At 41.6% G+C, this 27491-nt stretch overlaps 1 protein-coding gene across 1 annotated transcript in view; it reads left to right on the forward strand.

The window, feature by feature from the left end:
- Positions 1-27491, forward strand: part of LOC311230618 (uncharacterized protein) — a 74007-nt gene that overhangs the window by 5009 nt on the left and 41507 nt on the right. Inside the window, 3 exon segments of the mRNA XM_084316953.1 lie at positions 17114-17214; positions 17958-18077; positions 18390-19467. Of these exon segments, the coding sequence (XP_084173079.1) occupies positions 17996-18077; positions 18390-19467 (1160 nt within the window). The 5' untranslated portion in view covers positions 17114-17214; positions 17958-17995.

Here is a 27491-nt window from a genome sequence, read left to right on the forward strand (position 1 = left end):
ACTGCATAAAACGATAAAAACATATTTATATTCTAGACGGTATTTTCATATGAATCTATGAATGAAAAAGTATAACGTTCCTACATCCTGAACGATGGATAATCGATGTTGAATGGGCCATAGTAATGTCAATTTAGCAATACAATTAAAAAAGTTATAGCCCTGCAAAGAAGGCGAACATCTCCATAGGCTTAGAGTGGTGGCAGAGAGTGGTATGAGACGGGCAAACTCCGTGGCAGTTAATGTAACTTGTAAGTAATATCACAACTATTTTCATAAGCGGCGTGCGGAGAAGTAACCGATGGTAACTCTGACACCAGCCTTGAGACAAAACGGCATCACTGCATCGTCGACTTTGGGATAATGTCATTGGGTCGTGCAAACGTAGGCTACGTGACATGACATTTAATGACAACTCATTGACGGCCAGCTATTATCCTTATCCTGTAGTAGCTACTGCCACCACTGTAAACGATGGGGTAAATGTCGCTCACCTTGTTTGCAGGGCTATAACTATATATTATAGCTATGGATGCAATACTATGGCCCATTTGACATCGAGTATCTATATTTCAAGATGTGAAAAAGGAATATTTTTTCCATCCATACATTACCCTTTCATACCGTGGTGTAGGGCTGGGCGATATATCGAGTATACTCGATGTATCGCGGCTTGTTCTACATGAGATGTATTAAATGACTATATCGTGAACATCGAGTATATGTTGTCACGTCGTGGCTGAGATCAGACTTTAGCTTTAGCGCAGAGCTGTCCTCTAATTTCATTATAGACACATGACCAGCGCGGACCTTTAATGACATGCAATTGTAATTTCATTAGACAGACCAGCGCGGACCTTTAATAACATGCAATTTAATTGACGCAAGCATTGGGCTAAGCCGCTAACGTTAGCTGCTAACCAAGTTATCCCATGACTAGGCTAAGCTAACTAAAGCGGACTCCACAACACTAGTTCCATTCGTGAGGAAAGGGGGTGGGTTATATTGACAACGCTTGACAACAGAGGTTTAAACATAACTTCATATTTATTGGTTATTCGTTTCTATGTATATCAGCATCCAGTTTCCATCTCTGTGTCTTAAACTCTTCCTGTTTACATTCGAGTATGACGTCATCGCCTACGGCAGCTTAGACGCTCAAAACGCGAACCTAAAACAAAACCCGAGGGGCGGGGGCTGGCTCTCTCGCTCTCTCTCTACATTCAATGATTTAAAGTAGCCAAACGTTACAGTATAAATACTAACTGGATAGTTGATGATATAAACATTTAATTTCATTATCTGAAATATTCTAACATTAAGTCTGCTATAAGCCATTATCCCCTTTGTGTGTGATTATTATTTTCTCACAGTAGTGTGTATATGTGTGTGTTTGGCTAAAGTGGATAGAAAACAGTACTGTGCAAAAGTCTTAGGCACCCAATAGTTTTTATATAAATTGTCTTAGATATATATATAATTTTGTATTAGTGTCAGTAACTCTTAGGCCTAACAAAAATAATAGTTGGTTTCAGGTTGGTTGTCAGTTTGGCCATGGGTAGGTAGGGAATTTATTTTATTTTATTTTTTTATTTTATTCTTTCCCACGGCGACTATGGATAGGGAATTTCTTTATTTAATTAAAATGTTCACAACAACATGGATGCATGTACTCTGCCAGCATGTTTAATATCCATAATACTAAATGTTTGACTAAGATTTCTATGAAACTTTATTCTTAAAAAAAAAAAAAAAATCGGATTTTTTTTTTTTTTTTTAATATATAATTTTTTTTTAAAACTCATAAAATATATTGGGTCGCACCTAAATCGGCAGGGTCGGTCGGCAACCTGAAACCAACCATTATTTTTGTTAGGCCTTAGTACATTTTCATTTAATAATTAGTACATTTTCATTTAATAATTTTTTAAACCATCTTCATGGTTTAATAATGCAAACATGTGTTGCAGGGACTTATTATAATCATCATATTGGCGTGACTGTGCATCAAAGGGTTAAATCAAGCATTTTTAAGTGCTTTAGAGGAAATGTCAAAATATCGCGATATATATCGTGATATGGCCAAAAAATATTGCGATATCATTTAGAGGCCATATCGCCCAGCCCTACCGTGGTGAATATAATTGGTTTTAGAGCGGTTTAGGGTAATTCCTCGGAGGCTAGCAATAGGCCGCGACTCATATTATACTTAATCAATTGGCATTTCGTCCCTATACACGCTACAATTAAAAAATTCAAATGCATATGATTGGTATATTATGTTCCATCATGAATGCATGAAGGGGGGGGGGGGCTGGGTGGCGCAGCAGACATTGCGCTCGTCACCAACACGAGACACCGGGTTCAACTCCAGCTGTGCGTTGCCTCCGGCTTGGGCCAGCCGTCATACTAACTCAATTGGCAGTTAGCGGGTGGAAGTCGATGGGTGGTAATATGGACGTTGTGGACAGCGACTCCTACAGGTCGGTTGGGGACACCTGCACAGCAGGGCTCCAGACTAACTTTTTTCACCACCGTCCAGAAATACAATTGTAACCATCCCAAAGTGAATGTACGGCTGGACGGTATGGTCTAAAATGTATATCACGGTATAATTTGAAGTATAGACGGTAACAGTATATATCACGGTATATTCATTTATCTCAATGTCTATATAAATGCTTCTGAAGGGGTAAAACACTGGTATGGCAGCTATTACTGTACTCTTGTATTACTAGGACATATTTCACATAGTACAGAGGTATTTTAAGAACATTTATTGTGCAAAACTGCAATAGAAAATGCAAAACCTTTTCTCAAGTGTCTGCTGGCAGATAATGCATATCTTGGATCGTGTCTTTAAATCCCTTTCTATCGACAGTTTGAAAAGGAACCATGTCCTTACACAAGTAAACAGTGACAGCGTTTGTTATGTCGGTCCACCACTGTTTTTTTTTGTCATTGTTGAAACATAATAAGACATTTAAAAATATTCTGTTACAGCTGCTGACCTATACTATAGCTAATGTCCATCAATATATTCCTTTGGAATGAAATAGGTTCAAGAATCGAATCAGGATTGTTAGCAGAGAGAGCGGGATGGGGGAGAGAGAGAGAGCTGCTAGGAGTAGTCAACGTCAGCTTGCTGAGGCTACATCAACAGGCTGCTAGGAGTGGATCTAACGTTAGCTTTCTGAGGCTACATCAACAGTTAACATTACTTAAGATTTTAGCACGATGTGGGCATTCCAGAATGGCGAGGATGCAAAGCATGTTAGACCATTGGATCCGTCGCAGAGTTTACATTACACATAGAAACTGCGCGACTGGCGAGAGAAGACAGTCACACAGCTGTGTGCAACGCAGGGCTGAAGAGCTTGTTTGTTTTTAGAATTGAAGGTCCGCTCTGTTCCGTGTCTATTATGAAATGACAATTGCGTGATAGAGCCATATGAAATCCGTTTTATTTTTTCCCAAATTCTGTTTTTTCCGTTTTAATATTTCAGAATTCTGTATTTTGCTTTTTATGCTCATTTTACCATCAGAAATAGTGTCTAATAAGTGGGAATGAATAAATGTCTACAACAGTCCATTTAATGTTTTTAAGTGCTGCAACTCAGAAATACAGTTACATTTTACACAATACTTTTCAAATAATATTGTGACAAAATAAAAATACACATTTCAAGTGTAAACAATAGATACAGCTAGCTACTAGCTATATCTATTTTATTGTGATGAAATATAGTAATGCATAATTTAGGCACCTTTAGTTTAGTTTATTTCGTTTATAAAGGACAGTGTATAATGTAGGGCTGTCTTAAATGCTTCGAAGCTTCGAACGTTCGATTCGATGGCACAAGCTTCGAACATAAAAAAAAAAAATCGAAGTTTAAAAAAAAATAATAATAATAATTTTTTTTTTTACTTCGATGTGTGTGTGTGTGTGAACTACCCATCCCAGTTAGGACAGCCGAATCCCGTCCAATCTTTCGCCGTCGACTAAAGACTCACTTCTTCAACCATTATCTGAAATGATAAAAAAAAAAAAAAAAAAAAATCTAACCGTGACTAACCTTACTGTCATGCACTTGTCCTAATAAACTAACCTACACTGTAACACGCAACACTTTGATGAACATTGTTACTCAGCTGATAGAGTTGTACCCTTCTTGCTGTCTTGTCGTACAGAACTTGTAAGTCGCTTTGGATAAAAGCGTCAGCTAAATGACTAAATGTAAGTGTGTAGGTGTGTGTGTGTGTGTGCGTGTGTGCGCGCACCTTGTAGAATTCCACACATAAGAAAGAAAGATACTGGGATGAATAAACAAAATAGGAAATAAAATGTAGAAATGCATGCAATACATAAATAAATATGAATCTCCATATATGAAATATAACATTTAGATAAGGTGCTACTGAGATGTTTTGGTGAGTTCTTTGTTTTTTTGTGGAAGTAGCCCTTCTTAAAAATGCATGAACATTCACTGATAATTGGTCTGTAGTGGAGTCTACAAGGTCTACATTGCCGGACCATGTAGAATCCGGACCTTGTAGACTGACATAATTCTGTGCATAGTTTAGTCTACACAGGCCATATTTCAAATAATCAAAATCTTACTTCATTCATCTTAAACACTCTTGATTTGGGGGATTGGTAGTTCCCATGAAATCTGAAGTTGTTCAAATGACAACAGCGATCCACCTTGAATTAAATCACACAGCCGAGTGAAACCTTGTTGGATGCGTCAGTCACGAAAGGGGCTACTTAATTAATTAATCCAACCCACTTTATTTATAGAGCACATTTAAAAACAACAACGTTTACGAAAGTGCTGTACAAGTCCCACAACATAAGATAATTTTTTTTTCTCTCTCTCGAAGCTTCGAATTAAAACCGAAGCTCGGCCCCGAAGCTTCGATTGCCAAAAAAGCTTCGAAGGTCAGCCCTAGTATAATGACAATCGTTTGCGTTAAACAAATGGATGAGTGCACCAGATTTAGCAAGAAGCTATCATTTCCATCTATAGTCCTATGTACTGTAACGTTTCATAGCTATTTAAGTTTTTTTAGATTATAAAGGGCAGTGTATAATGACAATCGTTTGCATTAAACAAATGGATGGGTGCACTAGATTTAGCAAGAAGCTATCATGTCCTAACGTTATAGCTATTTAATCACAATAGTGTCGCAAGTGTTTTTGTGGCTCCAGTCCACGGAACGTTGACAGAATTAGCAAAACACCTTATCGCCGGAGGCATAAAAGTCATTAGGATACTGCTCTGAATTTAGGGCTTATTGGGGAATTTCTTAGCTTCTTGACGATGTTAACACCGAAGCAGCGAGACGCTTGGAGACTGCTGTGTTGTGTGTAACCCGCTCTAGCGTCCGCCTCCCCGGTCGCGTGTGCACCAAGCGTTCCACCCAAAAACGGAATTTCAGTCCAGATTAGGCCAAATTCTGCAATATTCCACGTTTTGCAGTTGATTCCATTTTTATTGGTTAATTCCGCGATTCCGTCCGCGATTCCGTGAACGCGGATTTCATATGGCTCTATGTTGACACACCCACTATGCAAAGCCTCTGCTCCACGTGCTTAAGCAGGGCGTAGCTGAAAAAGAGCATCTGTGCTCAGCGAACCTACCCTGGGTAAATAAAGGTTACGATTAAGCATTCTATATGTTTGATTGCGGGTCTTGTACAGTGGTCTCGTGGCACTGTCAACTAAAGCGAGCACTCAGAAGATGCGCACCAGTGATATGCTCACTGACAGTCGGCGCAGTTGACATTTTCCAAATAAATCCTCTTCTTCCCCACTGCGTCCCGGGAGGATTTGTGTTCGTCCCAAATACATATTTGATCGTCCCCTCCCACACGTTACACCTCGCCAATGAGAGTCCGTGCTGGCAGGTGAAAAGATGTGACAGGCTGCCTCCTCGTGTATCGGGGGGGACACGTGATGCAAGGCTTCTATCCTCCCTACAACTGTCCAGTGGGGGGCATATGCGAGCAAAGTTCGATGGCGATGGCTATGAGAACTACGCACAATCAAGCTGAAATTGCCATTACCTGTGGCCGGTGAGATTCCAAAAATAATTCAAATTATTTGATTGCCATCTGGTAGATCGTATGTCCATTTGGGCCACGACATAACCCACCACAGCATAATGAATCGGGGGTCCCGAAAACTATTCAATGCGATCGGGTGAAGCTCTTTCAGGTTACTAGAAATGTCCGCCCGGAGGAATTTCATCGACACGGAGAGATAAACAGTCTCAAAGGGAGTGCAACACCGGCCGCATACCACCAGGTGGCGGTATTGGACTTTTGCGATATCAGACTCATTCCCTATGGTTACACAGCCTTCCTGGATGGATTATGAGGCCTAAAAAGAATAATGGTTTGGTTCCGGTTGCCGACCGACCCTGCCGATTTAGGTGCGACCCAATTTATTTTAAGGGGAGACACTACAGGTGAATAGGGTAAAAAAATTAACTAATAGATATCACAATGAAACTTCCCCAGTTGATTACTTATATTAAGACAAGACTTTTGTATTACAAGTTTTCTGAAATTGTATGTTTAAATATGCAAATGAGGCATGATCTACTTAAATATGCACTAATTTGCATATAATTCCAGGACAGAAATCTGAACATTGGATAAAGCCATTTTCAAAATTATAGTTTCATTTTGTTGACATATTAGAGCCAAAGGTTATTACGGAGGGGATTTTGGATATCTCTTTTTAGAAATCGTATGGCATGGGGTGCCTACTTCGGTGTCTATGTAGGCCTGCTTGTGTGTGTTTGTTTGTTCGGGGGGGGGGGGGATTTTATTTTATATTTTATATTTATCTTGATATAATGTAATTTTGCTTCCTGGTGAATGCCACATGCAAGCCCCTTGAGGGTTTTTAGGCAATTCTCCTACACATCCCTTGTGGACTATATTGTATTATATATGTAACTGTTTTTATATGTGTAAATAAACAAACAAACACAAACAAACAAACAAATATGCACTAATTTGCATATAATTCCAGGACAGAAATCTGAACATTGGATAAAGCCATTTTCAAAATTATAGTTTCATTTTGTTGACATATTAGAGCCAAAGGTTATTACGGAGGGGATTTTGGATATCTTTTTATCACTCCATAAATCAGAAAATACTCCACAGTCCATTTTTATGGTAACATTCCATATTTCGCCATGTTTTTAGGAATAAAATGTGATATAAATCAGGGTATGAATGCGATATCAACAAACCCTTCTGTAAATACCTTCAGAACATAGATATAAATAGAACTGGAAGGTTTGGTGTATGTGAGTGCTACTGAAGTGGAGATTTCTGGCTCAGAGTATGAGGAAAAACTCTTAAAACTCATTTTTGGGAAAACGCCTTCAAAGTTCGGTATTGTAAAATGCCATACTTTTTTACAGATATTTACAAACACAATACCTAATCAAACCATTAGTAATAGACAACCTAAACACATGCCTGATAACTGAATAATAATAATACTTGTGTTATTGAACTGAACAGAACTACACACAGGCTACAAACAGTGTAGTACAGTGTAGTACCCCCTAATAGGCACAAAATATTTGAATAGATATCACTATGAAACTTTCCCAGTTTGTTATGTACATATAAACTAAGAAAAAATATATTGCAAGTTTTCTGAAATGTATGTTTATATATGCAAATGAGGCACTTCCCCATTTAATATGTGCACATTTATGGATGCAATAAGGCAAAATGAAGTAAAATAAACAACTAAATGTGTGTTATTGACATTTTATTGTCACTAGTTTCATAGAAGACATGTTTAGGAAGCAAAATATAACAATCTCAAAATCAACAAAGTATATTTGACTTCACCTGCAGTGTCTCGCCTTAAAAAAAAACAAGGTTAAAAAAAAAAATCTTAAAAATCTTAGTCAAACCTTTGGTATTATGGATATTAAACATGCTGGCAGAGTACATGCATCCATGTTGTTGTGAACATTTTTATTAAATAAAGAAATTCCCTATCCATAGTCGCCGTGGGAAAAAATTTAATAAAATAAATTCCCTACCTACCCATGGCCTTAACTGACAACCAACAGGAACCAAACAATATTTTCTTTTATGCCTGAATGGAAATAGCGAATAAAAGAAATAACGATCAAATAATGAGTATACTCGCTGGTGTCCAACGATTGGCGGCCAATAACGAGTATACTCATCGTTGGTGGGGAATGAGTTAAGATGGAGCCTACCTTTGATGAGTAGCCTGTAGACATATCAAGTGCAGGGCCAACACTTGTGGACATCATAACTGGACGGTAGATCTTTGGAGATGTTCTACCTTTTCATTTGACTCTCAGCTTGTGTTTTCCTAAACCAGGAAGTTAAAAGTTAACACGTTTCAAAAGCCTTTAGCGAAACTCATCATCATGAGTTGTTCATGTCAAATTGACTATATTTCCCTCAGCTATTGAGACTCTTGCCCCAGTAACCCGCCTGCACAGTCAGCCAAACTAAAGGTGGATAGTTGTTTGCTATCTTCATGTGAGCGTTTCCCTCCCGTCATTCAAATGGTGGCTTATAAATTCATGATGGCAATAGGCGTGTGTCGTGTTTGAGACGCGGATCGCCATATAAGACTTGAATGAGTTAAGATAGAAGCAGTATTACCAAACAAATTGGGGAGAGAAGAACGTTATTTTGAATGTCTAGAATTGGACGTCTAGGAATTATTTTGCAAGTTTCATTCAGTCGTTGCAAAGCTTGATCTGAACTGACCTTTTTGCATGTCATGCCTCTGATGCCAGAATGCAGATGTAACTGGCACGCTATCTAAAATCAAACAGACTGTGCGAGGTTCTCGCCGGCTTTGTTTGATTCAGTGTAAAAATAATGGGTCTTTGTTCCGGCAGTATTTAGTTGGATCTCTGTTTTAAAAGGGGCTAGTGCCTCTCGATTGCCCACTCCGTGGCTTTTGTTCTTGGAACTAAAGGTTTGCAATTTTTTTTTGCATAAAACAATACTTAAGTAACGTACTGTGATGCAGGAATGTGTAAATGTAGCTATTGGTAAATGGCCTTTTGCTCTGTACTAGGGATGTCCAATATTATCGGCCGACCGATATTATCGGCCGATATCGGCAGTAAAATGTGATATCGTAAAATATCGGTATCGGTTTAAAAAAAGAAAAAAACAATAACAATATTTGTTATATATATCCAGTGAAATGATTAGTTACCTGAAATTATTCCGTTTTTTGCGGTGGGAAACCCTGCATATATCGGTATCGGTTGATATCGGTATCGGAAATTAAGAGTTTGACAATATCGGAATATCGATATCGGTAAAAAAGCCAATATCGAGCATCCCTACTCTGTACATCCCCCATCCTCCTTCCGTTCCTCCACTGAGAGGATGCCTTCGTTGGCGTGCCAGGAATATGATTTATAGACATCATTTATCTGTTCAAATGTTTTCATGGTATTGTGAGGGAAATTTAACCCTGATCAATGAGTGTTGAGACAACGGTGAACTCAGTTGATAAGGTTTATTAGCTTACATAGAACCAAGGAGAATTGGCGTGGAGAGACCCGGGGAAACTCCTGGCCGGGGGGTCCCTAAACAGGCTCCTCGAGACAGGGGAAATTATGTCATAGAGATGGGTGTGTCCAGGTGAGGGGGACAATTGGATTGGATGGGGGGTGAGTTAGGGGAAGGAGAGGGTAGGCTTGGCTCAGGTCGGGATTGGAGGGTGTCATGATTAACACATCCAGCGCCAAAAACGCTGTACAGCGTTATTGCCCGCCATGCGTTGACCGCCAACATCGCTGTACAGCGTTTTTTTTTAGATCGATATTCAATTTTTCCGCCATGGCATTCATAATTCATCCACCCAACCCCCGGTGCTGCAGCGGGACCCTAAATGGGACTGCAACGCCTCAATACCGCCGCCTGGTGGATGGTCGGGCGAGTTACACACTCAAAAACCGGATAGTGTCATCGGTGCGTCGAGGAAATTCCTCCACCAGTCACATCTCGCTACGGGACTACAGACAAACACTGGTGTGCATATGGATTGCAGCCAAACACAATAATCGATATGATTTCGGCGTTTATTGCGCCATACAAACAAATGGATCTAGGTGATCGGCGTCGAATAATTGGGCCTAACAAAAATAATGGTTGGTTTCCGGTTGCCGACCGACCCTGCAGATTTATGTGTGACTCAATTTATTTTATGAGAGTTTCTATTGGCGGAAAAAAATACGCATTTTGTAGAGCGCCCTTTGTTCCAGTAGAGAGCGCCAGACTCCAGCAAATGGCCGCAAGCTGCCAACATGGATGTGTGCACCGTAACCATTGTTTGTTTGTGCGGTGTGCCTCCTAAAATAGTCAGACTGGGTGCAAAAACATTTGAAGACGTGCTCCTAGAGGTAAAACAGTGCACTTGTTGCTTTATATCAGCAGCTGGCAAAGTGGATAGAGCGGACAAATGGACAGACATTGCCAACGATGTATTGTCAACCACCACCCAGCTTGGGTCCCATGCCCAGAGTAGTAGAATTTCGCAGAACACCGGCGCCGTGTTAAAGGGGAACTCCAACATTTTGGGAAATTAGCTTATTTAACATCTTCCCTGGAGTTAGACAAGAAGATACATACCTTTTTTGTCTCTGTGCGTGCATTTTAGCTTTGGGAATAGACGCTCCGTTAGCATAGCTTAGCTTCATCACTGGAAGTGAGGCAGGACAGTAGCCTTACAGTGCCTTACAGTGTATTGCATGGTCTGACATTGACCAAACTTGATATGCATGACCTTGGTGGGCTCTAGGTCAACTCCTGAAAAGGGGGTCAATGTCAGACTTTGCAATCAAAAGTTAGGGGGCTAATAACCCTTGCCATAATTTCAGTGCGCCCCCTAACTTTTGATTGCAAGGTCTGACATTGACCCCCTTTTCAGGAGTTGACCTAGAGCCCACCAAGGTCATGCATATCAAATTTGGTCAATGTCAGACCTTGCAATACACTGTAAGGCACTGTAAGGCTACTGTCCTGCCTCACTTCCAGTGATGAAGCTAAGCTATGCTAACGGAGCGTCTATTCCCAAAGCTAAAATGCACGCACAGAGACAAAAAAGGTATGTATCTTCTTGTCTAACTCCAGGGAAGATGTTAAATAAGCTAATTTCCCAAAATGTTGGAGTTCCCCTTTAAGCTTATTTAAATTCAAGTACTTAGCACTGAAGTGCAAGGCTCCAGCGCCAGAACCTGTACCCTCCACAAGCCAGTCTGCCTTCAACTTGCTGTTTCGTGCACAGCAACGTATACATTTGCCTCCGCTGAGAACTGAACAAAATAGATATAGAACACTAGATAGCCCGCGCTGCCGGCCAATGGAGAGCGACGTCGTCGTAGGGCGGCCATCTTGCTCCAGGCAGCTCAGCTACTGATAACCCTCACTCAAGGCTGACTGGAGCAAGATGGCGGCGGTTCAGCGACGCTGGTGACGCCGCCTTAAGCTATCTAGTGTTCTATATATATCTATGCATGCTTACACGTGTATTCCACGACAACAAACTAACTTCCGGTGCCACCCCCTATCTCTCCCGGGCGGAAACACACCCCCAGCTAACAGTGACACACACAACGGAAGAACATTATTACAGTACGTTTCATTTTCATGCAAGCACTGTTTCTGTAATAGTATGAATTTGAGATAATATTTTTTAAGTTTGTATTGGAGCTGGCAAGAAGCACGTTGTGGCCAGACCATATGGGAAGCAAAACTGAGCAGTTTCAATGACTGCATTTGGGCTTTCATGCCTGGCACTGTTTAACATTGAAGACTTTACTTTAAATAAATGTTCTGTTTTAACCCTGCTGCCAAGTTTGTATTGGAGCTGGCAAGAAGCACGTTGTGGCCAGACCATATGGGAAGCAAAACTGAGCATTTTCAATGTCTGCATTTGGGCTTTCATGCCTGGCACTGTTTAACATTGAATAATTCACTTTAAATAAATGTTAACCCTGCTGCCAAGTTTGTATTGGAGCTGGCAGAAGAAGCACGTTGTGGCCAGACCTGGGAAGCAAAACTGAGCAGTTTCAATGACTGCATTTGGTCTTTCATGCCTGGCACTGTTTAATATTAAAGACTAAATGTTCTGTTTTAAAAGGAGTTGTCCATGTCTTCAATACTATAAAAGCAACAATATATCGATATTAAACATCCTGGCAGAGTACACATGTGGTGTTAAAAAAAAAAAAAAAAAAAAAAAAAATCCTTCGGAAAGAATAAAATAATAATAATAATAAAAGAAATTCCCTACCTACCCATGGCCAAACTGACAACCAACAGGAAACCAACAATATTTTTTATTATGCCTTGGGATCTTTCTCCTCCAGTCCCATCGGCGCACGGTAAGAGGGCAGTAATTTTTTTTTTTTTTTTTTTTATTATTACTTTTTTCTCCCATCCCAATTTCGTATCGTCCAATTCTACCCTCCCCTGTCTCGAACGCTGTTAGGCCATGCCTCCCACAAGCCGGCTGCAATGTGGACGAAGCCTTACATCACGTGTCCCCTCCGGTACTCGAGGAAGCAGCCGTCGCATCTTTTCACCTGCACAGCGCGATCTCTCAGCGGCGGGGGTCTGCGTGGGAGGGACACGCCGTCCCCGTCGCTTCCTGGTTCTGCTGCGCAGGCGCACCAACCGACCTGTAGGAGTCGCTGTCCACAACGTCAGATCCCCACCCATCAGCTTTCCCGCCCCTAACACTGCCAATTGTGTTAGTATGAACGACCAGCCAAGCTGATAGCAATGCGGAGAGAGCTGGGCTCGAACCCAGCGTTTCCTTCATTGGTGGCGAGCGCCTTGCCCACTACACCACCTAGCCGCCCCAGTAACGTTATTTTCAACCCGATTGTTTAGTCTGATCAATATATCAACCCATAGTAAATAAAGCCGTTACTGACTATCAAGGAATTATAAACGACCCCCCCCCCCCCCCCCCTTTCCTCCACGCATGATGAAGCATAACGTATACCGATCATATACATTTGAATTTTTTCATATAGCGTGTATGGGAAAGAAACGCCAATCGATAATCTATATGCTTCAGGGCCTATAACTACTGTTTTTGGAGTTTTTCACAAATCCAGCGCTCCCTTTCTTGGCTGTGACGTAGTCACGTTACATTCGGAGACAGACAGTCGATCTGCCAATTACGTCCCACGGCTTGCACCCACCTCTTCTTCTTACCACCAATTAGAAGCTCTCGTTCGTTTATTTACCTCCGGATTGTCAGCCATTACTCTACTCGGAGCTAACGTTATCTCCCCGCCAGCCACATTGACAAGTACCAGCGCTTATACATTACTGGCAAATGTCTTGTTGCACTTGTGGCAACGAGCGTTGTCAGCATCGACTTTAGTAAAATAGACCCAGACTTTTGAACATTTCGTTCTGTCCGCCATTATGAGAGCAGAGCTGTCTGTACTCGGTGTGTGTGTGTGTGTGTGAGTGTGTGTGTGTGTGTGTGTGTGTGTGTGGGAGGGGAAGAGAGGAGAGAGCAGGCAGCCCGCTCCCCGCGCAGGCAGACACACAGAGGCAGGAGAGATATAGACAACGGCCAACAAGATTAGTTTGCGACGTTTAAATTCCTCAAAAAAAAACTCCATAATTTCTCGAGTGCCGATAGCAGTACCGATGACGTCGGAGCTTATAAATACTAAAAAAAAAAAAAATCTTTTTGATAAAATATATATATATATATATATATATACAGTTAAAAAAAATATTATAATACAATAAATATCGGCTTGAGGAGCATAAAGTTATCGGTGTCAAAAAATCAATATCGTGCATCCCTAATAGTAATGTCAATATAGCAATACAATTAAAAAAAGTTATAGCCCTGCAAAGAAGGTGAACATCTCCATAGGCTTTCAACGGTGGCAGACTGGGTACAATGATTGGCACAACCCCTAGGGATGGGAATTGATAGGATTTTATCGATACGATTCCATTATCGATTCTGCTTATCGATTCGATTCTTTATCGATTCCCTTATCGATTCCCTTATCGATTTATAATTTAAATAAATAAATTGGAAATGCAACAGAACTACATTTAGTCATTTAGCTGACGCTTTTATCCAAAGCGACTTACAAGTTCTGTACGACAAGCCATCAGGAAGGGCACAACTCTCAGCTGAGCAACAATGTTCATCAAAGTGTTGAGTGCTACAGTGTAGGTTAGTTTATTAGGACAAGTGCATGACAGTACGGTTAGTTAGGGTTAGATATATTTTTTTTTATTCAGATAATGGTTGAAGAAGTGCGTCTTTAGTCGACGGCGAAAGATTGGACGTGATTCGGCTGTCCTAACTGGGGTGGGTAGTTCATTCCACCATTGTGGGGCAAGGACTGAGAATAGGCGACTTCTCTTTGATGACCCTCCCGGAGCTCGGATAGGAGTAGGTCTGAGGCGGCCAGAAGATGCAGAGCGTCGGGGTCTAAGCTGGTTAGAATAACAACATGCAACTTGACATTTCTGATTGTCATTTATTGTTGAGCCCCCATGTCAGAAAAATACAAAAACTGTAAAAAATAAAACATTAACTATAGCCTACACTTAAATAAAATAATGTATTTGAGATTCTCTTAAAATGTATTTATTTTTTTATTCTTAAACTAATTTAATCTATTGAATAACAGGTTGTTATTCCTCTGACTTCTGTCTCTCACTCACACTCTCTCTCTCACACACACACACACACACACACACACACACACACACACACACACACACAGAGAGAGCTCCCTCCCCGGGCCCCTGTCCTTTATGTATTGGCTTGTGTTGCTACACGGACACATTTGTATGTTGCACCACTGTACTTCCTGGTTTACAGACTTGTAAACAAGCACTCACGTCTCTCATTATATGTGAACTAAAGAGTACAAGGTTTACACAACAGCCCCCACCTACAACAGCCCCCACCTGCTGTTTTATTGTATTTGTACCTGTACTATCCGCTGTCAGCTGTTTATCTCTCTTTGTGAGCTTGATCAAATAGCGTTAGCTCACGTTAGCTCACGTTAGCTCCGCGGCTAATTTTAGCTCACCCTGATCCAGCGTTTCCGTTAGCCGGTAATTACCGGTATTTGACCGGCAAAATCTGTTGAAGTCCGACATATTTACTCTCTCCGGTCTTAATGTCCGGTGAAAATAATTCCCTGAGTCTAAGCACAATTTGATTATTTGAATTGTATTAAAATAGGCTAAAATTAAATAGCCTATGCGATGAACGAAACGATCATTACATTTGTTTCCTCGTTGCTTCTAATAATGACAACGACCTTGTCAGCGAGAGCTTAGTGCTGGGTGTGCGAACTTTTGTGAAGCTGCAGAGCCAGAGCACTATCAGCACAATGCAGTATTCCAGCAGTACTCCAATTCAGCCATTTTCAGCCAATGTTGGGTGGGGGGCGCTGCTGTGCGGTTCCCAGAAAAGAGCCAATAACACTGAATCAGCTGCTCTGCAGCGCCATACTCTTTGCAAATAAGTCGTTGCGAGGTGGAGAGAGTCGTCACGCAAACCACGATAATGTTGCCGTCTCTCTGCTTTCTCAGTTCTTCGCTTGATATAATTAATACAAATGTCCAATATAACGGAATTCGTTAGCTCATAAAAATGTGATTATAACAGACTGCTGTTTAGTGTCGGACCGACTGCCCACATACGCGGTCTATTTTATTTCAAGTCAGCAGCAGCACGGAGTATCGAGGGACTTATTTTATTTGGAATATATTAATGACTGTATACGCAAAAGTAGCCTAGTTTTAAGTAATAATATTATAAATCTACATGCCTTGAGGATGACATTCTTTATATAGCCTGCCTATCAATTGTTTTAAAGCTCAATAAACTATGACCGGAATTAATCTCATTTGTCCGGTAGATTGAAATCTTGCAGGTCACGGAGACCGGCAACAATTTTTTCTAACGGAAACCCTGCCCTGATCTAAATCAATGACTAGGTTCTAAAGCATTCAAGTAGTTTTCACTGCACATAGAAGTAGCCAAACAGCGGGAGCATTTCGGGAGCATATTACCAAAACCCAGGCAATTTCGAGCCCTTAAGGAATCAAATAGAGTCTGCCATGGCTACATGCTAACGTAACGTTATTGCGCAACTGTAGGCAGCGATAAGGGAATCGAAAGTCACAGGAGCCACACGGTTCCAGGCATCGGCCAATTAGGAACCGGTTCCCATTGGGAACCGGTTCCTAACCGATTCCCATCCCTAACAACCCCTGGCGCCCAATGTGTTAAACATCTTTCCACTCCTCAACATCAAGAAAATAAATTAATGGCTATAGGTATCTTTTGATGGTGCAGCGCCAGTTTTACGTTCAGACACGGGGAAACTGCTCAACCAGATGAACCGGGCAGTAACTGCTTCTCATTCCGGCTTGGTTTTCCCTGCAGCAAAATGTAAGGGCGACCGGCCCGGTTACTGAGAACCAAGTTGTGTTGAATTTTCACTCTCTACATTAATTCTAGACAACACAATTAATCTCAAAATACTATGTAAATAATTACACACAATTCATCTCAAAATACTATGTAAATAATTACACACAATTAATCTCAAAATACAATGTAAGTAATGACATAATTAATCTCAAAATACGATGTAAATGACACAATCTCAAAATACTATGTAAATAATTACACACAATCAACTAAATGACACACAATTTATCTCAAATTACAATGTAAATAATTACACACAATTAATCTCAAAATACAATGTAAATAAAGTGCTGTGTCTTTTGAAACACAAACCCTAACACAGCCTACATAGATTAGATTACATTGGCTACTTGAATAAAACACGAAGCCAGGGCGCATTGGTTAGTGTGTGGGGGAGGCATCATTCTGCGGCGGCGCCTGCCTGCGTTCCACAGAAATGCGCCAGGCCTGCTTGTCCTAGTGTGTTAAGTGTTATTGTCTTCGTATGTCCGCCACACTGTGAGCTGTCGTCCGTAGTGGGCGCAAGGCTTCAGTCCTAACGGGGTGTTTCCTTCTCAACAGATCCAGGAACTGTACCAAGCCTTGGATGATGACGGTCTAGATGCATTTTCTCATGTGAAGGAGCACTGGCTACCTACCTACATACCACTATTGAGCTGCAGGTAGGAACACAGGGCAGTTTCCTTATTGTTTGATGTGGAAGAGCAGTGCATTTTAGCCCTAGAAAATCTCTAGTTTAAGCTCTAGTTTGTCTTTTTAAGCTGCAAATAAAATGTATATATATTGTCTGTTTGACAGGTGACATTAAAAAATTCTTAACCCTTAGTCGCGGAAGTTTGATGCTAAGCCTTGCTTCAGGATCGTTTCCACAGGCAACGGGTAACTGTCTTTGGCGGGCGGGACGCCTCGAAGATAAATGAGCATGCTATTTGGAACCCGAGGACGTCCACCAATGCTCTCCCAGCACTGAGATGACCTGGGAACTCCTTACAGCTGTAATCATTAGGGCCCGACTGATATTTCATTGATGCTAGCCTGTCACACATTTCAGTATCGGCTTACAGTCTGTTGATATTAGATGGAGAAATTGACCACACATAGTGATAATGGCTTTGGATTAGTTTCACATCATATACTGGACCTTTTTGGGGGGGGGTTATTATATGTATTCATGGTTAAATAATATTGTTTGTTAGCTTTGTCCGTCTTGGTTATTCTGAAAGACAACTCTGAGATATGTTTTCCAAGATGATTATATTTCAGGGAATCGCCGGGGAGAGATTGTTCATTGTTCTCCCCAGTTAACACGATTGATATCAGTCCTGTATCGGTCGGGCCCTGGTCATCCTATGATAGGAGTAGAGTGACTCACAGCCGGTCTCTTGTGCTCTTCTCTTGACTGTAGACATTGAGTTTGAAAGTAATGAGTGCCTCTATCATCTAATGGAGGAGCACGTGAGCCCTGCGCTCTCTCTAGCTCCCGAGCCAGAGCAGAGCCAGGATCCTCTGGATAGCTGCTCTCAAGGTATCTCGGTCCAGCCTCTGTTGCCTAATCACTGAGGGGCGGGTGGGGAACTCCTAATGACACCGGACACAACTGTACCGTTAGTTGCCAGTGCCACGCATTTGATCGGTGGTCCAGTTAAGTTAGGAGCCATAATCGGCGTCGCACCATTCTTGCATTCCCCATTCTGCCTCTCTTCCACCACGGGTGCATGATCAGGAGGCAGTCATTGGGTTTCTTAAAAGGTGATACAGTGTCTTAGCTCTTTTCGTGAGCGTTACCGATTGCACGGCTGCCCGGTCGCGTATAACCACATGTCGATTCTCTCAACAGCTACAGCGGAAGAGAAGAGCGAAGATATCGTCGCAGAGCAAGATGAGAATGACTGCAAGGAGAAGCTAGAGGAGCCGGAGAAGTCTTGCAAGGCCACCAGCGGAGTGAGAAAGACCTGGGGATTCCGCCGGACCACCATCGCCAAGCGAGAGATGCCGGGGGAAGCGGCCACCGAGACGCCCCCCGACAGCCGCTGTCCCGTACGCCGCAGCGGCCGGCAGCCCAAGCGTACCGACAAGCTGGAGGAATTCCTCTCCAACACCAAGAGGGCGGGGAGGAAGAGCGCCCCGGCTAGCATCGAGAGCGGGGACCCTCCGTCTCAACCCCCGACGGATCCCGAGACCGCCTCGGAGGCCAGCTTCGACGGCAACGCAGAGGCCAAGGCCCCGGACGACCAGGCCGAGTCGCCGGAGAGGAAGACCAGGGGTGCAGCCAGGAAGAGGACCCCGGCGAAGGCCGGAGGCGGGATACGGACCAGGGGCGGGGGGGCAGTCAAAGATGAAGGAAGCTCGGAGAACGAGGACGACTGCGGCAGAGACGTGCCCAAGACGTCCCAGGATCAAGACGAGGAGACGACCGCCGAAGAACAGACGGAAGCCGGTCCCGAAGAGTTAGAGGCCATGGACTCGGCACCGCCTCCTCAGCCGGAGCAGGAGTCGCCGAAGATGGAAGTGGTGGAGGAGAAGACGGAGAAAGAGGATGATCAGGACGAGCAGGACGAGCAACAGGAGAGCGAAGACGAGGAGGAGGGCGATGAGAAACCTCCCTCGAGCTTCGCCAAGCGCACGCCCATCAGAACTTACACTAATAAGAAGAGGGTGGCGGCCAATAAGAACTCTGCCCCTGTCAACGCCACGCCCACCCTGGTCGGTAAGAGCGCCGCGCCCGTCAAGAGGGACATGAAGCCCAAGCCTTTCCACGCAGTGACAAAGCCCCGCATGCTGCAGGAGAACGAAGACGACGAAGAAGACTCCATGACCACCACCTCGTCCTCCTCGTCATCGTCCCTGGAGTCTGACGACGCGGGATACGACCCCAACGCACTGTACTGCATCTGTCGCCAGAAACATAACAAACGGTAAACATCTTTCATCTTTCCCTGTTTGTGTGTTCCACATTTACATTTTTTATAGCTCTGTAGTTTTTGGGAAGAAGTGACCTACACATCATTTTCAAATTCTTAAACATTTGATTTATCTAGAAATACAAGAATTAACTAAACAAACGGTGAGCCTAAATGATTATTTTCTATTTTACATGAAGATTAGATAAGCTATTCCTTTATTGATCCCCTTGGGGAAATTCAGGCACAGTGTTAACCCTGAAAAAAAATTCAGCAGCGGTGCTGTGCCTCTAGGGGGGTTCGGCCCAAATGAAATGATAAATGTATTTTTATAATTATTATTTTTATTTTTTTTAATAATTTTTATAGTCGAGTTCAGTGTTTCTCAACTGGTGGGTTGCGACCCAAAAGTGGGTCGCGGGGCCGTTTTGAGTGGGTCGCGGATGTGTGTAATTTCTTAATTTTATTTCATTGAGTTTTTAGCCCTAGTTGCACTTTTGTTGCAACCACAGTTATCCCATTAGTTCCCCCAAACTTAGGTATGTTATGTTAAGCTAAGAAATCCGCTAAGAAGCATATTATTATTATTTTATTTCATTGGTTTTTTAGCCCTAGTTGCACTTTTGTTGCAACCCCAGTTATCCCATCAGTTCCCCAAAACTTAGGTCTGTTATGTTAAGCTAAGAAATCTGCTAAGAAGCATATATTATTTATTATTATTTTATTTCATTGGGTTTTTAGACCTAGTTGCACTTTTGTTGCACTTTTTTGTCTTTATTTCATGTTTTTAACAGTGCATGAAAGATTGTGTATTACTGCAATTTTTTATTTTTTTTTAATAAATCATAGTGGTTAAAAAATGTGGGTCGCGACTTAATGACTAAGGAAAATGTTGGGTCCCGAGGCTAGACCAGTTGAGAACCACTGGTCTAGTTCATAGCAGCGGCGCTGCTGAATGCATATAGGGGAAACACTGAGGCGGCATAGCAGCATGGGGGGGTATGTACAGGTATGGGCATGGTAATAGTAGAAGACACATAAATATAGGTAACAAAAATATTAGGGATGCACCGAAATTTCGGCACCGAAAGTTTTCGGCCGAAAATGGCAAAAAATGGCCTTTCGGCTTTCGGCCGAAAGAGTTTTTTCACCGAAAATATATCACCGAAACAGAAACAACCTAACAACCTCGCGTGTTGTTGTGATGATGTCGCGCTGTCGGGAGTCGCGCTGTTTCTATGTAAACTCTGCGCGCAACGCGTCCAATAAATGCGTCTTTAACATGCTTTTATATCCTTATTTACTATATGCCGGTCGCGGTAGGAGTGATCTAATATGCATATTATTCGCGTGTTGTTGTGATGATGTCGCGCTGTCGGGAGTCGCACTGTTTCTTTTTTTTTAAAACTTTGACCAGTCAGCTGGTTCTTTTAGCGTTTATCGCTTTTTTTCTGGTCAAGCATGACCGACAGAAACAGGTTGAATGGGGGTATAGATCGGGGGAAAGACACTCTGAGAAAATACGGCTAGTCCGGGAGTCGAACTCGCTACCCCAGATCCATGACGCGCACGGTTGTCCCCGACGCCGAAATAGCGTTCGAGGTACGCGGTGAGCTACTGGAGCTCCCCTAGTCGCGCTGTTTCTATGTAAACTCTGCGCGCAACGTGTCCAATAAATGCGTCTTTAACATGCTTTTATATCCTTATTTACTATATGCCCGTTGCGGTTAATCACTGAGTGATCTAATATGCATATTATTCAGAGCGAGAGGGGGGGGGGGATTGTGTTTCTCACTTTGACGCTGTCTGTCTGTCACGCGTCTACTGTGCCGAGTCAAGCGAGCACATTCAGCTGGGGACTAGAAAGGTGCGCTCAGTAGAGCACAGATGTCCGCTGCGGCAGCCAGAGAAAAGATGGAATTAATGTACTGTATGCATTCAGAAGTGCTGAATAAATGTTTTATGGACCCATAATAGTGATTATTTATTATTTAAGTTAAGTTTGGCCATAATCATATATTTTTCCATAATCATAATGTTCCACAACATTGGTAAAAAAAAACTATTCTATGAATCATTTTCGGCTTTCGGTTTTCGGCCAACTGTTTTCTATTTTCGGTATCGGTTTCGGCCAAGAATTTCCCATTCGGTGCATCCCTAAAAAATATAGTAAAGATAAAAATAAGCAGTGTAAACAATATAATTAATATAAGAATATTAGAAAGTAGACCGTGTAATCAAAGGTGCAGATCAGGGTCTGTATGCCCCATCAGTTATATTATAAGTTACAATAACACTTAGAATCTGAATATATACTAATTGTAAGTAGAGTTGTTCCGATACCAGTATCGGAAATGCCACCGATACTGCCTAAAATGCTGGTATCGGCGAGTACACGTAAATTCTAGCCTCCGATCCCATGACGTCATTTATCTCCTGCGGAGAGTGAGGATTATAAAATGAACGTGTTTTAAAGTGTGATGCCGTTTGTCATTTTAACAGCAGATACACTTTCTTAAATTCCATTGTCCCCGACAGAGCGTGTGACGGGGAGCTCGGACGGGATGTGTTTTGCTTGCTGGTGTTATGATAGCATTAGCTGAAAAGCTAGCTAGTTGGAACAACATCCGCTTTAACGTTACATCAAATCAGATGATCGCCTGTCCTTTCTCCAGGACCTGACACTGGCCGTCTATCAACAATAATGCACCCACGGTGAATCGTATTTACCGGTAAGTCAAGTAGCTACTGACTAGCGTTAGCTGACTAACGTTATCAAATGTCAATGCGGGGAAGACGAGCTAGGTCAGCTAGCTTAGCTTGATAACGATACCGTGGCTAAAGTTGGTGCTATTCATAATCCAGCAATAATGGCTGCAGACCTGCAAGCAAAGTACAGAAAGTTCCAAGTGCCAAAGGATAAGAGTCTGAGGCGGAGTCGCAGAAGAGAATGTTGAATATTTATTTTGCATCGAAAATCACAACATGAACTAGCCAGAGCATCTCCTAGTAGTTTACAGACTGGGTAGCGAGTGCAACAACGTCTAACGTCCGTGCGGATCATTGGAGTAGGGTATATCTGCAGTAGGGATGACCCCCGGACCCCGGTTCTAAACGGGAACCGGTACTATATTAGAAAAGACCGGAGTATTTATAAGCTCCGACGTCATCGGTACGGCTATCGATACTCTAGAGATATTATTATTATTATTTAAAAGTTGCGAACGATCTCTCTGCACGAGAATCGAGCCGCAGCGAGCCATTTATTATTACACACTCCTCGCGAGTCGCGATAGTCATACACATACGGGTACTCCTTAGTGCGACACAGACAGCTCTGCCTCTGCATGCACTCGAGTCGTGATGGCGGATAGAGCGAAGCGCTCGAAAGTATGGATATAATTTACAAGAGTCGATGCCGACAATGCACGTTGCCACAAGTGCAACAAAACATTTGCCAGTAAGGGTGGCAATACGAGCAATTTATCAAAACATCTGTTGGCAAAACATATTAGTGTGCAGAAATGCACGTATTTGACTGCTTTGCGCGCAGTGTTCCATCTGCATCCACGTCCACTGCAGCTCTGCTCCCAACGAAGAACATCCCAATAGTATGCAACTGCAGAGCCGCAGAGCCAGCGGCGCTCTCAGGTCCGGTCACAGGACCGCTCAGCAGCGCCACCCACCCAACAGCTGAATTGCCAATGGCTGAATTGGAGTATTGCACTGTGCGGGCACAACTGTCAGCTCTGCGGCTCTGCAGTTGCATGCTTCTCGCAAATCCAGCATCTAGCTCCCGCTACAGGACATTATGACCGGAGATATTTAAATATGTCGGACTTCAACAGATTTCCCCGGTCAAAAACCGGTAATTACCGGACAACGGAAACGTCAGCCACCATGTCCCAGCCCAGTGAGCCCGGCCACCACACATCCTCCCTCTACCTCCCTCCACCACCCAAAGTCCTTTCTCCCTAGCAGCTAGAGGAAGGATGACAGAGGATAGGGTGAACTAGTGTCACAGTTCTGTTAGCCTTTTGCATTTGTTGTTTATTATAAAAAGTAATTCAGAGTCGGACACATTTTAAAACATTGTTGCTGCTGTTGCTGAAGAAATTATATTTATTTATAATACTTATTTATAAAGTTGTATAAATAATAAAGCAATGTTGATTCTGTTCTTAATTAATTGTCTTTTTTTCTTGCAAAAAATAACCGAAAAGAACCGATAAGAGTAGCGATAAAGTACAGAACCGTTAAGCAGTATCGATAAGAGTAGTAGTATCGATGAAATCCTAACGATACCCATCCCTAATCTGCAGTGCCGCAGCCCCATACTCATTGATTAATGATACTAATACTAATCTATACAATCACCTGTTGTTGAATAAATACCATTACTTTCTAGTTATTACAAAAAAAATTTATATATAAAACAGTATCTGTAAAAAAGAAAAAGTAAAATTTTTATATATATATTTTTTTTTTGTGTATGCACTGGTATCGGATCAGTATCGGTATCGGCCGATACCCAAAGCTTAGGTATCGGAATCGGATCGGGAAGGAAAAAATGGTATCTGAACATCTCTAATTGTAAGTAAAGTGCAGGTGCAGTATACATAAGGTACCCTAACTGGCATTAAATGTGTGTGCTAGGTAGGGCTGACCTTCGATTTTTTTTGTTTTAATTCGAAGCTTCGGGGCCGAGATTCGATTTTAATTCGAAGCTTCGAGATACTTTTTTTTTTTTTTTTTTTTATGTTGTGCGACTTGTACAGCACTTTGTTCAACTTTGTCAGTGTGTCAGTGCTGTGAAGTTTAAACCTTTTTAAATCTTAGACAAACGAAACACTTTGCTTTCATGAAATATTGTAAGCCGTCATTTGAGGCTTTATAAAAGCAGCACAATGAACACAAATCTGTCAGTGCCGAGTCCGACCTCATCTTACATAACAAACAGCATTGCTATAATTATATATAGTTATAATAAAATTTTATTTTCATATTCGAATCCCATGCCCATCGAACAAAGCTTCGAAGTATTTAAGACAGCCCTACATATTACATTACATTATATTATATCAACATATTATTTAAATTAAAGAGGTTGAGATCCAAGGCAGCTCTACACATTTTTATATTTATATAATATTTAAATTATTCAAATCGAGCTCAAACATGTTCCGTTGTGATGTCATAATCAAACATTCTAGAACATTTGTGATGTCACAGTATGATGTCATAATAGAACATTCTAGAACATTTGTGCATCTATTCAACAATTCTCTCAGAAGATCTCAGATCTCAGAAGACCAGGGAAGAGCTCACTTGTTGTGTCCGGCTATACGTCTGTAAGCTTGAATATATACTGTAGATAAAATTTAAAAAGCACCACATGGAAAAGGAAAGAGCACCATGTCCTGTACAATCTTAATGACCTGCGTCTGGAGGGAAGGTTCTGTGATGTGGTTATTAAAGTCAACAGCACTGAGTTTAACGCCCACAAGGTCATCCTGTGTGGCTGCAGCACCTATTTCAGGTACGTTTAGCTTGGTTCAGGTTATGGTAGCTTGGTTAGTAAAAAGATAATATACTGTACTTTTACTGTAAACAGATACTATACTGTACTTCTACTGTAAAAAGATACTATACTTCTACTGTGCTAAGACCCTATACTTCTACAGTGAATATATATTAGTACACAGGATAGAATGATGCTTACTGATCAGATATCTCTATTTCTATACATTTTACTTAAATATTTTATTATAATTTGTATCATTGTTTTATGTAGTTTTTTAAATTTTATTTGTTCTTTTTTAACCCATTCTCTGCCTGGCATTGTACCCATCATTGTACCCTCTCTGCCAGCGCTATAAGTCTATGGAGATGTTCACCTTCGTTGTAGGGCTATAACTTTTTAAATTGTATTGCTAAATTGACATTACTATGGCCCATTCAACATCAATTATCTATCGTTCAGGATGTAGGAACGATTTACTTTTTCATTCATACTAAAATACTGTAGAGTATAAATATGTTTTTATCGTTTTCTGCAGTATTTCATAGAACGTGAGATATAGGCATAAATGCTTATATTAATGATCAAATGCAGTTTGATACCGATCAACGTTATATTAAAAATGTCAACTGTACATGGTCCTAAACATCATGACTGGTCATCTGTGGGTGAACGGAGGGGGGGGGGGGGGGGTCGTTTATAATTCAATGACCGACATTAAATGATTTATGTAGTATGGGTGATATATTGATCAGAGCAGTTTGTATCGAAAATGGTAAAGAAAAACGCTGAAACTCACCCCAGTCTCCTCGTAGCATTGGGCGATGAGAGTGGAGCAAACCGATCCCAATTATGGGATGTTGATCGATGCAATCCATTTCCGGTTTGTATATTACTAATACACGTCCAAATCATGTTGATTATTGAGTTATGGCAAAGATCCATATTGACTGTCTGTATTGAGCCCCGGGACGATAAGCGAGTGGCCGGACGAAAATAGGGGACGGACACAGTATGTCATAATAGAACATTCTAGAACATTTGTCATGTCACAGTATGATGTCATAATGGAACATTCTAGAACATTTGTGATGTCACAGTATGATGTCATAATAGAACATTCTAGAACATTTGTGTATCTATTCAACAATTCTCTCGGAAGAGCTCAGATCGCAGAAGACCAGTGAAGATCTCACTTGTGTCCGGCTACACGTCTGTAAGCTTGAATATATACTGTAGATACAATTTAAAAATCACCACATGGAAAAGGAAACGAGCACCATGTCCTGTACAATCCTTAATGACCTGCGTCTGGAGGGAAGGTTCTGTGATGTGGTTATTAAAGTCAACAGCACTGAGTTTAACGACCACAAGGTCATCCTGTGTGGCTGCAGCACCTATTTCAGGTACGTTTAGCTTTGTTCAGGTTACGGTAGCTTGGTTAGTAAAAAGATAATATACTGTACTTTTACTGTAAACAGATACTATACTGTACTTCTACTGTAAAAAGATACTATACTTCTACTGTGCTAAGACCCTATACTGCTACAGTGAATATATATTAGTACACAGGATAGAATGATGCTTACTGATCAGATATCTATTTCTATTAATTTTACTTAAATATTTTATTATAATTTGTATCATTGTTTTATGTAGTTTTTTAAATTGTATTTGTTCTTTTTTAACCCATTCTCTGCCGGGCATTGTACCCATCATTGTACCCTCTCTGCCAGCGCTATAAGTCTATGGAGATGTTCACCTTCGTTGCAGGGCTATAACCTTTTAAATTGTATTGCTAAATTGACATTACTATGGCCCATTCAACATCAATTATCTATCGTTCAGGATGTAGGAACGTTTTACTTTTTCATTCACACATTCATACTAAAATACCGTCTAGAGTATAAATATGTTTTTATCGTTTTCTGCAGTATTTCATAGAACGTGCGATATAGGCATAAATGCATATATTAATGATCAAATGCAGTTTGATACATGACTGGTCATCTGCGGGTGAACGGAGGGGGGGGGGGGTCGTTTATAATTCAATGACCGACATTAAATGATTCATGTAGTATGGGTGATATATTGATCAGAGCAGTTTGTATAGAAAATGGTAAAGAAAAACGCTGAAACTCACCGGCGATGAGAGTGGAGCAAACCGATCCCAATTATGGGATGTTGATCGATGCGATCCATTTCCGGTTTGTATATTACTAATACACGTCCAAATCATGTTGATTATTGAGTTATGGCAAAGATCCATATTGACGGTGTCTGTATTGAGCCCCGGGACAATAAGCGAGCGGCCGGACGAAAATAGGGGACGGACCGATCTACAATGGGCACTTCCGGTTTGGCAACTCGCCGATCGGCCACCCCGTGGCGGTATTGAAGCGTTGCGGAGTTGTGATGGCTCAGACAGCATCACCCAAGACTCTGTGGGTGAAATATGAATACCATGACGAAAATATGAAATATTGATCTCAAAAACGCCTTACGGAGTTATTGGCAG

The sequence above is a fragment of the Notolepis coatsorum genome, assembly GCF_963971535.1.
Source record: "Notolepis coatsorum genome assembly, chromosome: 6".
NCBI classification, from domain to species: Eukaryota; Metazoa; Chordata; class Actinopteri; order Aulopiformes; family Paralepididae; genus Notolepis; species Notolepis coatsorum.